The following is a 15,739-nucleotide window of genomic DNA, read 5'->3' on the forward strand; positions in this document are numbered from 1 at the left end:
CAAAGGCAGTCACTTACCTTTTTGAAATCTGGCAGGCCCCAGAGTCTGAAGGACAGGTTTGCATAGACACTGAGCCACAAACATTTATATAGAACTCATACTTCTCTGTCTCAACTTTATAGGCACCATTTTTCTTTGTGAGAGGTGACAAATCAAAAGAAAACCCTAAGGAGAAATAAAAACAGAAATGTAAGATCAGTCAGAACAGTCAACAGGGCAACCTCACCCCACAGGAGCACCTTTGCAGGGGGCTGGAAGAAGCTTCCCTCTCAGGCTACCAGCCCTGAGTACCACTTTTTCCTTGGACACGGAGCGAATACCATGTCATTCCTTTTTACTGCACTTAGGTATAGCCCTATTCAAAGCCTGTAACTGCAAGTCTGATAACTACCAGTAGGTCTAGGCAGGACAACCATGGTCCAGGTCTTCTAGGGACATGTCCCTCGAGAGAAAAAGCCTTGCAAACATGAATCAGTCCCTTGTGTCCCTAAGTGCTGCACTGAACAAAACCAAACTCCAACATGAATTAAAGAAAGGCATCATCATGAGTTCGATCCCCAGTACCGATAAAAAGGAAAAAGACAAAAAAAAAAAAAAAAAAAAAAAAAAGGCATCATCAACAATTCAAGCCCTATACATCAGATATTTAGAATTTTGGTTAAATGGCATTAACAAAATCCAGAAGCAGGTTTTCTCTAAAACAACAATTAGGAAAAATGCTTAAGTATTTCTACATCACAATTGCTTAAGTATTTCTACATCACAATGAACAACAGAAGCATCATTCAGATACACACCTGCCTGGGAATCAAAGACTGTGCAGTTGTCTCCTTCAGTCTTGGACAACACACAGGCAGCAGCTGTGTGCCACTCAAACTCGTAGAAGCAGCCATTGTCCCCAGAAGTCCTCAACACTGGGGCACTTGCAAGATCACCTGGCAAGGAAGAAAAAAAAATCTAACACTGATCTGTTTGTTCTGAAAATATTCCCTTCTTGTGCTGTCCAAAACAGACTTGGAAAAGATTAAAGGAAATGAGCTTTAGCACATTCAAGTTCAAAAGCTGGTCCTAAAATACTGTTGGATTTGACTCACATAGGCTCTCTAGAATGACCAAATGCAGAGAGACAGAGGGGAACAGTGGCTGCCAGAGGCTGGGGCCTAAGGATGAAGAGTTACAGTATAATGGCTGTGAGCCTCAGAAACGTTCTAGAGAGAGAGAGGTGGTGAATGCAAACCATGTGACTGTGCTTAATGTTACTGCATGGTATTCCTGTAAATGGTTAACAGGGCAAATCTGAGGTTGTGCATATTTTGCCACAAATTTTTAAAAATTATTAAAATCGTTAATGTTACACTATATATGCGTTTTTACCATAATAAAATCGGGAGAAATTAGTCCAAGTCTTTGACTTCTTCCCACAGCAGGCAATTTATCCAAATGAAGGATTACAATGGGAGGTGTAGGGAGGATATGTACCTCACAACTTCTAACGCTGGAAATGTGCTCTTAGTCTAGCAACTGAGAAAATACTTTAGAACAGTAAAACCATACTATGCCAACAAAGAAATCTGTAAAATTTGCAAACAGAACTGTACAACACAGAAAGGTGTTCACAAAATACATCATTTGGAGGAACATTAAAATGTACAGATAGCCAGGTGTGGTAGCATACATCTGCAATCCCAGCACTCAGGAGGCTGACGTAGGAGGATCACCTCAAATTCAAGGCCAGCCAGAGCTACACAGCAAGATTCTGTATCAAAAATTTTTTAAATGTATGAATATATGAAGATCTTGATTCAGCAAACAAGTTACAATGAATGACGTGTTTAACTGAGATCACAGATAACCTTTTGAAATCATTTATGGTTTTTCTACTTTTAGAGGAGCTCAGAATCCACATCTCTGACCCTGTAATTATCCTAAGAAACAAGACACCATGTGGAGACTCTTGAGTCACTTAGAAAGAAACAACACAACTGCCTGTTGACACCATATGGCTTTTGCATTTCTGGGTTGAAATCCAACTGAGCCACCTCCCATCCCCAGAGATTAGAACTGGAAGGGCTCAGCACCACCCCTCTACCAACCCCCTCCACAGAGGATGATAAGGAAGAGAAATGAAAAAAGCCAGTCTACCTCTGGCAAATGCCACTAAAGCATTCCTTTTGCTTTTAAATGTTTTTAAATGCCCACCTACAATCATTAAGTACTGCAAACATGTATTAATAAAAAAATTTTTTTAAATCAGCCAAGCATGGTACACACACCTACAATCCCAGCATTTCGGAGGTTGCCTTGAGTTTGGGGGCAACCTGGACTACATAGTGAGTTCAAGGCCAGCCTGAACTACAAAGATGGATCCTGCCTCAAAAAAAAACAAAAAACAAAAAAAAATTAAATTATTTACCTGGCTTGCATATGAGTGTGATAATAGTTTTTATTTTCTTGTTACCACCACAATCATCACCATCTGAGTAGGAGAGTTGAATGTTTCCTTCCTCTTTTGTGGGAGAAGAGGTAAATTTGCCCAGACTTTTACTTCCCGTCTTATCTGGAAAAGAGAAGGAAAAAGGAAGTGAAGACACAGTAACAAATGATCATGATGCTGGGCTGGAGTACAGCTCAGAAACAGCATCTGCTAACATGCATGAGTCTCCGCATTATCAGAAGAGGAAAGGGGAGCGCAGGGCGGGGGAGGGGAGGGACGAGGGAAGGGAAGAGAAGAGGGGAGAAAACCAGAGAAGAGAAACCGTGATTCAGACAAAAGATGCTAGCACTCAGCCGAGGCGCGGCAGGTAAAGCACTGCCCTCTCCAGCCCACCTAACCTGGCAGAGATGGCAATGTGATTTTGAGTGACAAATGTGGACAATAACAGTCACACTGAGGATTCCAAAGCATCTCCAGGCCTAGCAGAAAAGTACTGTAAACAAGTGTCCTTCACAAGTACAAGAATAGAATGGTAGCACACAGGTCATTACCATCTGCAAATAACACTGCCTCTGTTTCTGGGCCTCAGCTACCCAACCCAAGGGCTTCTGAGGCATAGACGAGCTGCTAGGGTATGTTCAAGGTCAGACAGAAACACATTAAACCTGCCCCGACCCAAGTAGGTGGCTGCTGGGTTGAGGGTTTAGGTGGTTTTTAACTATACTTTTAATTTAAGACGTAGAAATAACTGCATCTGTTTTCAAAGACACATCACTGATTCTGAACACAGAAATAATTCCTAAAATCCAACCGAGAATCATAGCTCCTAACAGACTGCTTATAACAGATTTTCACTGCTCTTGTCACCTGCTGCTATCAAGATGCACTCTAAATAATGTGCTGAACCTTTCTGTCAGTGAGAAGTCTCATGACAGCCAAGGACTGAACAGCAATGGCAGAAGGAACCAGAGGACACAGCACACTGAAGGTCCTGACCAACATGCTACTGCCCCTAAGCCATACTTTTGAACATACTGCATAAAGGCAGTAAAGCCGTTTCTTAAAAAAATCACAAACACAAGTTTGTGTTTAACACTAAGTAAAGCCAATGTTATTCTTCAAATCAAATTTAAAAACGGGAGCGGACTGCTGGGTATAGTGTCCACAACTATAGTTCCAACACTCAAGAGGCTGAGGCAACAGGACAGCGAGTTCAAGGCCAGCCTGAACAATGCAGCAAGCTCAAAGGCACCTGGACTATTTGAGGGGTGGGGAGGTAAAGGAAACATGGGGTGGAAGATCTCAAGTATTTCCCCATGTGACTGCTCCCAGATGAGGCTTCAGCCAACCTCAGGATTTCAGGGTACCAACATTTATGTCATTAGAACGATTTCTTACCATCTTCATTTGTAATACTCAGAAAGGGGAGGCCTAGATGAAACACAAGACGATTTTCTAGGTCATCCCACATAGGAAGCCTACCCCAGTCTTCCCACCAGCACCACTCACCTACAGCGCACACGGCAGCATCTTCGGAACAGTTTATAGCCTTGCCCTCCCGCAGTACCCTATGACAGACATTGATGAAGAAATGCTTCTTTTCCGCTTCTGTCTGGCTGCCATCCACTGCTTCCCAATTCTGTTCTGATTCTGTAACCGAAAAAAAAGTTTTGTTAGCCAAAGGCAATAAATTCATTCCCTAGGCGTCATACCACAAATGGTGACTAAGCCAAAGGTCAAGAACCCAAAGCTTACTTGCACTTGGACAAAGAACACCACCATTCCCTTTTCCAGAACCTGACCCAAAAGGGCTGATGGCAACAGAAACTCACAGCTTTGGCTTTCACTGAATGCAATAGAAAATAAGCCCGATGTGTCTTCAGAAGAACAGGCTTACCAGGGAACAGAGAATCAGATGGCACAATTCTCCTAAGCCCCACGAAAAGAAATCAGAGACTGAGGACTGAATCAGAAGCCTGCTGATGTGCTAAGTCTGCAGATAGCATGGCACTTGAGGCCACACCCAAGTCTAGACACCACAAAAGCCTATGCCACTAAAGAAAGCTGCTAAAGCTGTGTGACTGGGGTATGTCTGTAAGCCCAGCCTCTGAGAAGCTGAGGAAAATGGATCCCAAGTTTTAGCCCACCCCACACAACTCAGCAATTCAGTAAGATCATGTCTTGAAATTTAAAAAATTTTAAAAAGGACTGAAGGTATAGATCAATGTATAGGCCATGGGTTCAATCTCCAGTATGAGGGGTAAAGGGGACCTACAGCCTCTTTCATGCATAAAGATCAAGGACAGAACAGAAGGTCTGGTGCCCCCAAAAGTAAGCTGATGTGTATGGTGACTAATTCCAAAGGCTCACATCCACTAGAGTGAGCAGGGACCCATCAATAATTAACAGAAGGCTATGGGGACACATGTTGACACAACAAGAAGAAAACAAGGCAGTCATGAAAAGCAGACCATCCTATAAGCAGGAAATAGGGACAAATCAGAGCTCTGTCTGAAAAAAATACATTCTTATATAAAGTGGTCCTTTTGCAAATGGAGACCAGGATTTGGAAGACAAAAGGTCCACTGCTGGCTGGTGACAGGCACAGTGTTTTGGAAGAACAGCACTGCAGACAGACACCCGCAACCTACAGAAACCATGTGGTGCACCAGGGCCTCACTGGAGCACCAATCGTGTGGCTGGCGTGGAGACTTTTCCAAACAGCAGTGAGCAGCTTTGGTTTTCAGCTCAGTCTCCTTTGGGCTAGGTGAAAATACTACAAAAATCCTCCAGAATCCCAAAGAACCAGAGCTGTTTTGGGAAGTTCACAAAGCAGACAAATCTACCTCTGCATCCCTCACAGATCTTAGGCTGTGTCTTACACACAACAATGCCTAGAGAAGTAGAAGGACCTACTGCCACCACTCAGTTTCCTATAAGGAACTCGGGCTGGAGAACTAGCTCAAGCCGGTAACGCTGTACACAGCGATATGAGTCCTTAGCAAGGTTTCTGACCTGGAGATCAGAGCATGTGCCACTGTGGAAGAAACCGTTGTCTTCTTCAGTACACATGGACCAAGTTTAACCATGGCTGCAAGGTGTTCAACTACTGAAGCCAGAGGATCACTCGCTGCGGAAGCACTTTGCCCACACAGAGTACCTGCAGAGCAGCATCTGTGTCCTGTGTTCAGGGAAGCTCTGGAACCAGTGACACAAGAGGAATTCCTCTAACACTGTATGTTGCACAAGGGTACCAGAGGATGTAAGGAAGAGTCCTGTCACAATTGCTACTTATGAGACGCATCCTCTCTGGTACAAGTATGATCTTCACCTTACAGATCCAACAGGACTATACATACCTAACCCAGAGCTACTAAAACGGTAACCAGTAGGGCCTTACCTATAATCCTAGCACTTGGAAGGCTGAAGCAGAAGGATCACTGCAAGTTCAAGGCTAGCCTAGGCCACACAGTGAGTTCAAGGTCAGCCTAAACTACATAGTGAGACTGTCTCAAGAATTTAAAAAAAGAAAGACAGGGTGGCAGGCAGGGCATGGCGATAGATGCCTATAATCCCAGCTCCAGGAGGCTGAGGCAGGAGGACTGCCATGAGCAGAGGCCAACCTAACCTGTACAGTGACTTCAAAGACAGCCTGTACTGTCTAGAAAGACTATCTCAAAAAAAGAAGACATGATTTGAGGCCTGGGCCTACCAGGTTAACCTGGTCCTGGACTGAAGGAGAATAATGCCCACTGGCGGAAGAATCAAGAAAAGTTTTGTTTTTTTTAAATGTCTAAACATAAAGCGCAAGGTCAGCCATGTAGTAGGCACCAGGTGGTTCTCATTAAACTCTGGTAAGAGCCCAAAGTAACCCAGCTAGAATACAATGCTGGCCTCGAATGTGGGGTATTCAGTATTCAGAAACAAGTGCCCCAAGAACAGAAAGCTGAGGTCACAAGCTACCTGAGTGGCGAGCCAGTGCAGAGAGGTCGTAACGCTTCCTTCCATCGCTGACACCGCAGAGCAAGTCTTCCTTCTCCTTGACGCAGGCGTACTTTGTGTCCCACGTGAAGAAGTAAGTGCAGTCTACCTCCCCGGTGAACACAGGTTCTCCTTTCCCACCATTCCCTGCACAGTGTGAGGGGAGAAACACAAGAGTGTTATGCAGCCACGGCCGGAGAACTCTCAGGAGCCAGAAACAGGCACAGGACCAGGTGACTACCCAGATTCACCATTTAAGCACAGACCCTGTAGAGAAGTTGGGGGTAGAGGACACCTATTAAACTTGAGACACTCAATCTAAACCCTTACCATCACAGTAGAGTGGTATCAAGTAGGCATAACAGAAAGCTGTGTGCAACACTAACAAGGAGAAGCAGAGCCCCATCAACTCGTGTGCTCGTGACAAGGCATGGCTGCAGTCAACATACAACAGACTAGGGGGTTCTCAGAGAGCAAGACAGAGCCCAGATCCAGGCCCAAGAGTAGCCCACTGACTAATAACACAAGTGTGAGCGGCAGTTTCCTGGGACTCCTCAATACAGTGGAAGCAAAATAAGTGAGAACACAGGTGGTGGCTCCAATTGAAGTGTGCTGAGTCCATGCCAACCCCATGAAGCTCTGTGACTTGAAATATTTGTCAATGTCTATGCCATCTAACTGGAATCAACAGATGCCTCCTCCATACTCACATAGCTTCCCACCCATCACTCAGGACACCTCAATTCTGGTCTGAAAATCCACTCTTCACAGGGTACTTCCCTGCCCCATATGACCTGGGATTCCGCAGACACTGCTGAAACTGCCATACTAGAAATCCTATCCCCTCTCTTTTTCCACTGATGGATGGCTGGCACAAATCTCCCCATTCTGCACCCTGGATAGTTTCTTAATCTCTGCCTGCAGCTCCCACATGATCAGCCTGCCTCCTTGAGGTCTGTGGTTCTAAGCTGTTCAATGTTCTAAGGGAAGTAATGTTTTGATTCTCATTTCTATTAAAACTTGAAAGCTATTACTTTTAGGTGAGTATAATGCCAGCAGTGGTAGCTAAAGTCTACCAAGCACAACCTGAGCTAAGTGCCAAGATAAAGGTCTCCTATGGTTTCATAGCTAGAAAGAAAGGGAGCCAGAGTTAAACCTCACTGGTCTAGCCCCAGGCTCAAGCTCATAACCACAGGACAAGACCTTGGCACTCTACTGTGAGACATTCTTCTCCACCACCCCATTTATGTGTACAAACATGTGTTGCTTTTTTCTTCTATGTTTTTGTTGGTGAGTTATTTGCTCTTGCATTTAATAATTACCTGAAGCCATTCTCTTTCAGAGACACAATCCCTACACCTTCCTTCCCCAGGCACAGTCCATGACCCAGAGGCCACTCTCCTTAGCTAGGACCCTCGTGCCCACGTGTGCCTTGTTCAGCAGCCACAACACTCACTACCCTGTTTCCAACTTGGCCATACAGTTTTACAGATTTGTTTAATCCCGCCGGATTTGCAGCTTAAGCTTACTATTTGGGAAAGACTTTTTTCTGTGTTCCTTTACCAGATAAGCTTGCAAACAACTGAATTAAACAAGGATAGTACTAGAACTTTTTTTTTCTTAAACCAGGGTCCTTGCATTGAACTACATCTCCAGTCCTTCAGTTTTTTGTTTTGCTTTGTTGTTTTTATGTTTTGTTTTGTTTCTTTTCCCCAGACATGGTCTGAGTTCCTCAGGCTGAGCTGAAACTTGCAATTCTCCTGCACCAGCTTCCCAGAGTGCGGGTATCATAGATCTGTGTTGCTTGGCCCAGCTCATCCTACTTTTATTTCTTGAAGTACTGAGGGGTATAGCACAGCAGCACCAGCACCTGCCGGGCAAGCACAACGTCCTAAGTTTCATTTCCAGTACCCCACCCCCCCCAAAAAAAAAGTGAGAGAGAAAGAAATACTGAGGATTGAACCGAGGAAGTACCGAGCTACATCCTCAGCCCTTTTCCTCGTTTTACTCTGAGACAGGATCTTGCTAAATTACCCAGGCTGGTCTCAAACTTGCCTCTTACCCTCCTCCCAAGTAAGTGACGTTACAACATACACCAGCTAGCTAGCGTCATACTATTTTTGAGCTGGTTTTAGCACCTAAAACCAATGATCTTCAGGGATCTGAAATTGCCACAGAAATTCATTTCATCTATACTCTTACTTAATTTCACAAGTAATTTTAGCAAACCATTAAAATAGAACCTCCCTCTAGAAACTTTTATTTTCAAACAAGACAGCTATACCTTCAGAGATCACTCATCCTGGAGCAAGTAATTCCTGTCCACCCATCAACAAAACTTTTTCACCTCTCCCTCATGCACAGGCTCTTGGGGTGCTATACTGACTCCCCAGGCTCTAGTTTATTCGCTAGAATTATACTACCTTATGTGGCCTCAGTGTCCAGCTTTTATGTCCAGTTAAAGGAGAAGAGAACTTTTCCAACAAAACTAGGCAGTTTTCTACATTCATTCCTCCATGAATCTATGGTAACAATGCGAAGCTCCTTCATTTTCCCTAACTATATAGTAAACTCCATTTCCCAGGTTTCTTGCCTGTAAGGTTGGGCCAATTGACTTCCCTCTGGCTCATTAAAAGAAAGAAAAATAAAATAAATGCTATTCCCATTCTACAGAGGCTTTAGAAAACAGCAATAAAAGACGGAGAGAGCGCAGGTCTCTGGGCCATTTGAAGCAGAGGCTTTACTTCCAGCCCTGCCCGCAACAACTTGCACTGAACTAAAGGAAATGCAACTTTCATCTAGCAAGCTACTCAAAGTTGTGGATAGTTTTGTTTCCTATGCTACCATACAGTACTCTAACAAAAAATTATCTGATAGCCTTATATGACAGAATCACAAACAATATGGCATCACTTTACAGCCAATTAGATGTACAGTACTGAAACAAGTGATAAGCAATATCACGGCTAAAAGAATCAATCTATGCACCTTTGTGTCTTGAAAATGCATGAACCTTAGATTCATAAGCGTAAGCAATTCCTAGAAATCCAACTTGAACTATAAAACACACCAGCCTTACATGATAGGCAATTAACACCCACTTGTATCCAAAAATACATTTCACCTCTCAATAAGCACAGACAGCAACCTAAGGATTTTACCTAAAACTTCTATTCAAATGAAATAATTTTATAGTAATAGCTTGCTCAAAAATATGGAATACTGAGTCACAGACTGTAGGAATTGGAAATACTTTATAGCCCAAAAGAAAGCTTAAAATTCACCCCCCCCCAAGCACCCAACACCTCTGTGTGCAGGCTCCTTCTAACAGCCTTTTAAAACATTTTTTTGGGGTGGGGGGTGGGGATACCAGGGATCTGTTCATTTTATCAGGTCTGTTAAGGTATTCAGGTCACAGAAAGAAATGTTCTCACTGGGAACTGGGGCTCAGTGACTCAACCCATCCATTTCACTGGGTTCATACACACAAATGCAAGGGAATGAAGAGGAGATGATTAAGGTGTAGACATCTGCCAGAATGAAACCCATCAATCTCTGTAACTAGTGTGCACGAATGAGAAATGTGGAGGAAATTCTTTAAAATGAGGCAAATCTGGCAGAACACTAACATCTGCCAGAGTGATTGGCACACATGCCTTCATGTAACATATTCTGACCCTATCTGAAAACTTGTAATACAAAAGAAGAAAGGGAAAGAAACAGCCTTTGGCATTTCTTTCTAGCCCAACTCATTCAACCTTAGCTTCCAGGATCAGTTCTTCACTGCACACAGTCTTTCCTCTGAGCCCTTTCCTCCTCCTCTCCCCCTAGACTGTCTGCATCTTCTGGGGCCTTCACCCTGACCTCCTCACATCCCCAAATGAGGGGGGAACATTATTTAAGGACCTTAGCTCAGTCATCAATAAAAGGCTTAATCAGAGCAGCAACACCAGAGGTGTGACAAGGTTAGGAGACTCAGACCCAGGAGGCTGACTGGCAATGCAGTAGCCCAGGCAGCAGGGGAAGGAGAGTCCATGAGGGCCAAGACCCAGGATGGGGGCCTGAGGGCTGGCACAGGGATGCAGAACCAGGCTGCATTCCCCAGGCACTGGGGACACAGAGCACAGGGAGTGGGAATCAGAATTCAGAGGTGGGATCCTTACAGTAGAAATAGAAATGATGCAGGGCACACACAAAGCAACTGGGACTCCACTCACGTAACACATCAGAGGCATACCCCAGCCTTACTGAGATCCTAGGACCTCATGCTGCATCTACATGGAGCCAGCTCCCTGCAGGACATGGCATGCAGGCCTTCCTCCCTTCTCTGGGCCCACATCAGCATGCAGCTACTGCTTTGCATTCAACTTCCTGCTATGAAGACCCTAGGTTCCAAGGCCCAGATTTAGGGCCACCCAAGCCCCTGGCTATTTGTTCTTCATCCTGCAGCTGAAATAGTCCCTGCTCCTCTGAGAGGTCTAACTCATGGCTGGTCCAGAAACAGACCATGCTGGCCTCGGGGCCTATTTCTTGGTGAAGGGCAGGATGATAGTGCTTAGTCCTGATAGCAATACCCTACACTTCAATGAAGCCCTTATCTTTTTTGGCTTCTCTCTATCTCTGTGAATCCCCAGAGGCCATTTGTTACCAGTCACCCTCGAATGCGCACTAAAAATTTCTGTACCATGAATGATAATAACTAGAGTAGCAGAATCATGCATAGGAAAAAAGAGGCCTGAATGCCACAACAGACCCTTCAAAGGACAATTCCCAAAGTTTTATTAACCAGTATGTGACCAACAGCCATCCCTGCTACGTCACCTCAGCTAACTCTGCCTGTCTGCTGGCGAGTTTATAAGCACTCAGCACTACAATCAGCATATCTGAGTTTCCTGCACAGCTGCCTCTTCAAGATCCTGGAGTGAATCACATAGGAACAGGCCTCAAAAGCACACTGCCATGGAAACACACAAAGCGAATGAAGGAAGGGCAAAAAGACCTATCCTCAGAGTGGGACAACAATGTATGCTCAGGCCAGTGGCAAACACACAGGCTGGAAACCAGGCTGGCCCCAGATCAACAGCTCAGTGCAAGGTGGGACAGTCATGGGGAAACAGGGAGTGTGGCAACCAGTCCAGACAGAACAGGTGTTGGTTATGATGCAATCCCATCACCTCTTCCCAGGTGCCAGATGTGACTGAAACCTTCAAGACATAGAGGGTAGTGCAAGTAACTCAAGGCCTCTTCTTATCATCACCCAAAGAAGCCACGCTTTCTACCAAAACATGCCCAATGACATTCTGCAATTTTCAAATCCAAATTCTATCTTGCAGTCATTGTTCTGAAAAAAAAAAGATTATCTTGAAACTCATGATATTCAGAAAGAGGCATCCACTTGAGGCTGGTGTGTGCCTTCACCTCACTGAGGCTGTCCTGGCTGTCATAGGTGTATCCCAGAATTAAAGACAGAAACTTTTTCAGCAAGTTCAGGGCTGGGCCTGTTCCTAAGACAGAGAGCAGAGTAAAATGGAAACAGGATGCATGTGTTGTTAGGGGGAGGGAGGATGTTACTCCAATAATAGCCCAGTCTGGGAACCGGAGGAAGATACCTGAGCGCTCCATTGAGTGCTCTACTTCCAAAAGATAGTCACACACACACTCTCTCTCTCACACACACACACACACACACACACATACACACACACACACAACACGCATACCCTCTGATACCAAAAACTAGGGCTGAGCCTGTGCATACTCACTTGCAGTTTCGTTACACTCGAAGTTGATGACACTCATCCGCTGAAAGCCCGAGCTGCATTCCTCGCCTCCAAAATATATCAGGGTGAGGTCTCCATCAGAGTACCTAGAATTTTGTGAATATGTAAATGTGTTTTATAGAACCAAGAAACAAATTTGAATTTTTAAAAATTGCTAATTTAGTTCTCTGCATGCCATCCACAAATCACAGCTGACATAAACATGGAGTGCTCCAGCAAGCTGGGGAAAATGTCCTAGAAACTAAGTTCCTACTACACAAGATTCAAATAATAATGGGCTGCAGGAGAATGTAGACAGTTTTGCTCTGAGTACAAAGACTTCTCTTGCTCTCACTTTTGGATTTCATACAAAACAAATAATGCCCAAGGTTTAGGCAGATTTTTGTTAGTCACTGCCATAAGTACAATCTCATCTGAAGGACTCTGAACAAGACTTGTTTCAGAAAACTGTTTCTTTACACTACTTTACTGACAGTACCTTCCATAAGAATGAACTAAATAGGTCAAAAGAAATGTGCTAAATCAATCTGTTCAGCTGCTTAGAACTATTACACAGTGCTAACAGCAGCCTCAAACTACCAGAGAAATATCAAAGTCAAAAGCATAAATTTTAAAATACAGATGTTAACTATAAAGTAGTTAAGTAAATTTCCTACACTACAGTTCCTCACACACAATAGATTTACAAGCAAACAGTTCTAACAGATGCGCTCTTATTGTGAAGTCAGGAAAAGCAAACAGCTGTTTCGTGACAAACTGCAACAGGCCTACGTTTCGGAGGAAGGAGTAGCTGGCTTCGCTGACTTTCCTGTACTTGGGGAAAGTGGGAGAAGGAAGGGGACTGGGACTGAATTATGTCTCACGAGCACACATACAATACACTTGACAGTCACACAAGTGCATGTGTGCACGGGGGCTGCTGACTCACCGGAGAGTCTGGTTCTGTGGCCTTCCTGCTATCTTGACTTGAGTATTGTCGCTCTTCTTTACTTGACAAACTGCAGCCTCTTTCTTATTATTACAGGCAACGGACTTAGCCTCTCCACAGACATTTAAATAAAATATATATTCTTTTCCATCAGAAGTATAGGACCCTTTAAAGAGAATAAACAAGAAGGGCTTGTTTGCAATGACAGCTGCCCCAAAATGAAGTATTCCAGGAGTGCAACCCAAATCCCGATCCCAATCCCAGCCCAGCAGAGCCCGAGATGGTGCTCTCAACTTCCTTGGCCATCCTGCTCCCTGTCCCTCCCCTGCTTCCCGAGTGGCACCACAAGCCACACCAACCACAGGCTCCTGCTCACCTCCCAGCATGTTGAGAGGTCTGAGGTCAATGGCAATGTCGTGCTGCCCGCTGCTCAGGGTACAGGTGCTGCTCTCCAGGTAGTCCCTGTGGCAGGCATACTCTGTGATCCATTCAACTTCATAACGGCAATTGGACTTGGCAGTGAGCTTGGGGAGAGTGCCCTATCGGGAACACCAGAAAAGGGGTAAAATGAAAGTTTTCAATACAGCTTAAATGCAAATTTTTCATGCTTTTAAAAAGCTCAGGTGGGCTGTTGGGTTTTTACATTTTTTTTGTTCCTAGTGTTCAAATTATAATTTCCATTATGCATAATTCCATTTACTTTTAACCTTTTTACTTTAACATTTTTTTATTTGACTTATAACAATGCCACTGATATAGTTCCACTTCCTTTCTGATCACCTTCACAGTGACACCAAGCTTTAGCCCACAAATCCATAATGCACTCAGCATTACCTGAGAATCACTGTAACCCTGGCAAGCAGCAAAGAGGGAGGAGGGGTATGTGGCCTGACTGAACCCCAACATTAAGTAAACAGCAATATACATGCAGGGAGATGATCTGCAATGCCTTTCTAAGGCTGGCAAAGGGGATTGGCACCACTGCATCTGTGTTCAAATCTACTGGAAGTCACCCAAACAAGTCCAGATTCTGCCTTCATTATGGTTTATATCTAGATGTCCCCCAAGATCCTCATATGTTCACAGCAGGAATTTGCAAAAGTGACTGGACTATGGGAGCATTACTGCTAATCTGCCATTAGGCGGTGGGCCTGGTTAGGCCCACTGGAGCCTGGCCTGGAGGAGTGTGATCTCCCTTGAACTCTTTCTTTCTCTCTCTGCATCCTGGCTGTCATAACATATGAGTTTTCCTCTGCTATGCCCCTCTCCCAGGCCATTTCTGTCCTGCAGCCAGTCAACCATGGACTGTAAATGTGAACCAAAATAAAGCACTCCTCCTTTAATTTGTGCACAGTGGGTATTTTGTACCAGTGATGAAAAAAGTGATTCAGACATCCACGATGCTGCCTTCACAACTAGTGGCACCCATGCACATCTTCAGTGCGAATTGTGGAGGGAGCAGATGATATCCAGACTCACTAGAGAGCCATCATTTCTTTTTAACTCTCTTTGGAAGAATACCTTATCAGGAATAGTAGCTTAGCTGCCTATGGCACTGATTCTGTATTTACTGAGCTCTACTACAGGTCAGTTATAATACCAAGCACTTAATTTACAGCACATCACACAGTGAGTGAGATGCTCCAGAGCTAGACTACCGAATACACACACCTGTCTGATTGAAAACTGATGCTGCTCCTGAGCTCAGTGTGTCTACCACAAATGCTGCATAGCCATATGCTAAGTGAAAGAGCACCAAAGCCAATATAGTAGGCTACATTTAAGTAAAGAGCCACAAAAGGCAAACCCACAGAGACTGCCAAAAGGTTGTGTGGCTGCCTGGACAAGGCTAACAATTGAATGTGACTGTTCTTTTTAGGATGATGGAAATGTGGTGAAGGCTGTACAACTCGATAAAAAAAAAATATTAAGAATCACTGACTCCTACTTAAAAATGGGTAGATTTTACAGGACGTAAATTCGATAAAACTTTTTTAAAAGAACTCTATGACAAAATAATATTTACTCAATGCTAGCTGCCAAACGCGTTCAATAAGCCAACACAGATGCTTAAATAAACCCTCTAAGTGCTGCAGTATCCAGGCATAAGTAATACAAGTCTGGCCAGGGAAATGTTCTGCTGAAAATGGGACTTCCAGTCTCAGGAATAACGTATCAGCCTCCTCTCCAAATGATTCAAGTTCTTTGGAGAAAAGCTCCCAGTTCTGTGTGTGTGTGTGGGGGGGGGGGTGTCTCGGGGTTTTGCTATGTGCTTCAGCCTGGCCTTGAACTCACTTTGTAGCCCATGCTGGCCTCAAACCTCATAACAATCCTCCCTCAGCCTCCTAAGTGCTGGGATTACAGGCACGTGACACCATGCCTGCCCCAATTCTTGTAACTTAGTGTAAAATTATTATTAGCAAATACAGAACAAGCAAAAGGAAAAACTTAAAACACAAAAAAGTACCAAGATATTAACAAAAGACTTCAGTAGATACAACTGTAATTAAATATTCATTCACTCTTAATTCAAAACTAGCCCAGACAACAAGGTCTCATTAGAATGACATCACAAGGACATGGGAGGTTAGAAACATTAAACTTCGGGAAGCTGAG

General features: G+C 44.1%; 1 protein-coding gene across 1 annotated transcript in view; it reads right to left on the minus strand.

Annotated features, from left to right (window-relative positions):
• Igf2r (insulin like growth factor 2 receptor) overlaps positions 1–15,739 on the minus strand; it is a 113,614-nt gene that overhangs the window by 53,770 nt on the left and 44,105 nt on the right. The window contains exons 8-15 of the mRNA XM_013148819.2: positions 13,500–13,662; positions 13,124–13,289; positions 12,178–12,281; positions 6,398–6,562; positions 3,944–4,084; positions 2,414–2,557; positions 798–935; positions 18–165 (exon numbers count right to left, since the gene is read on the minus strand). Of these exons, the coding sequence (XP_013004273.2) occupies positions 18–165; positions 798–935; positions 2,414–2,557; positions 3,944–4,084; positions 6,398–6,562; positions 12,178–12,281; positions 13,124–13,289; positions 13,500–13,662 (1,169 nt within the window). The remainder of the gene's footprint in view (positions 1–17; positions 166–797; positions 936–2,413; positions 2,558–3,943; positions 4,085–6,397; positions 6,563–12,177; positions 12,282–13,123; positions 13,290–13,499; positions 13,663–15,739) is intronic.

Source organism: Cavia porcellus, unplaced genomic scaffold (assembly GCF_034190915.1).
Source record: "Cavia porcellus strain 051 isolate PalLab524CR breed Dunkin Hartley unplaced genomic scaffold, mCavPor4.1 scaffold_22, whole genome shotgun sequence".
Classification (NCBI taxonomy): domain Eukaryota; kingdom Metazoa; phylum Chordata; class Mammalia; order Rodentia; family Caviidae; genus Cavia; species Cavia porcellus.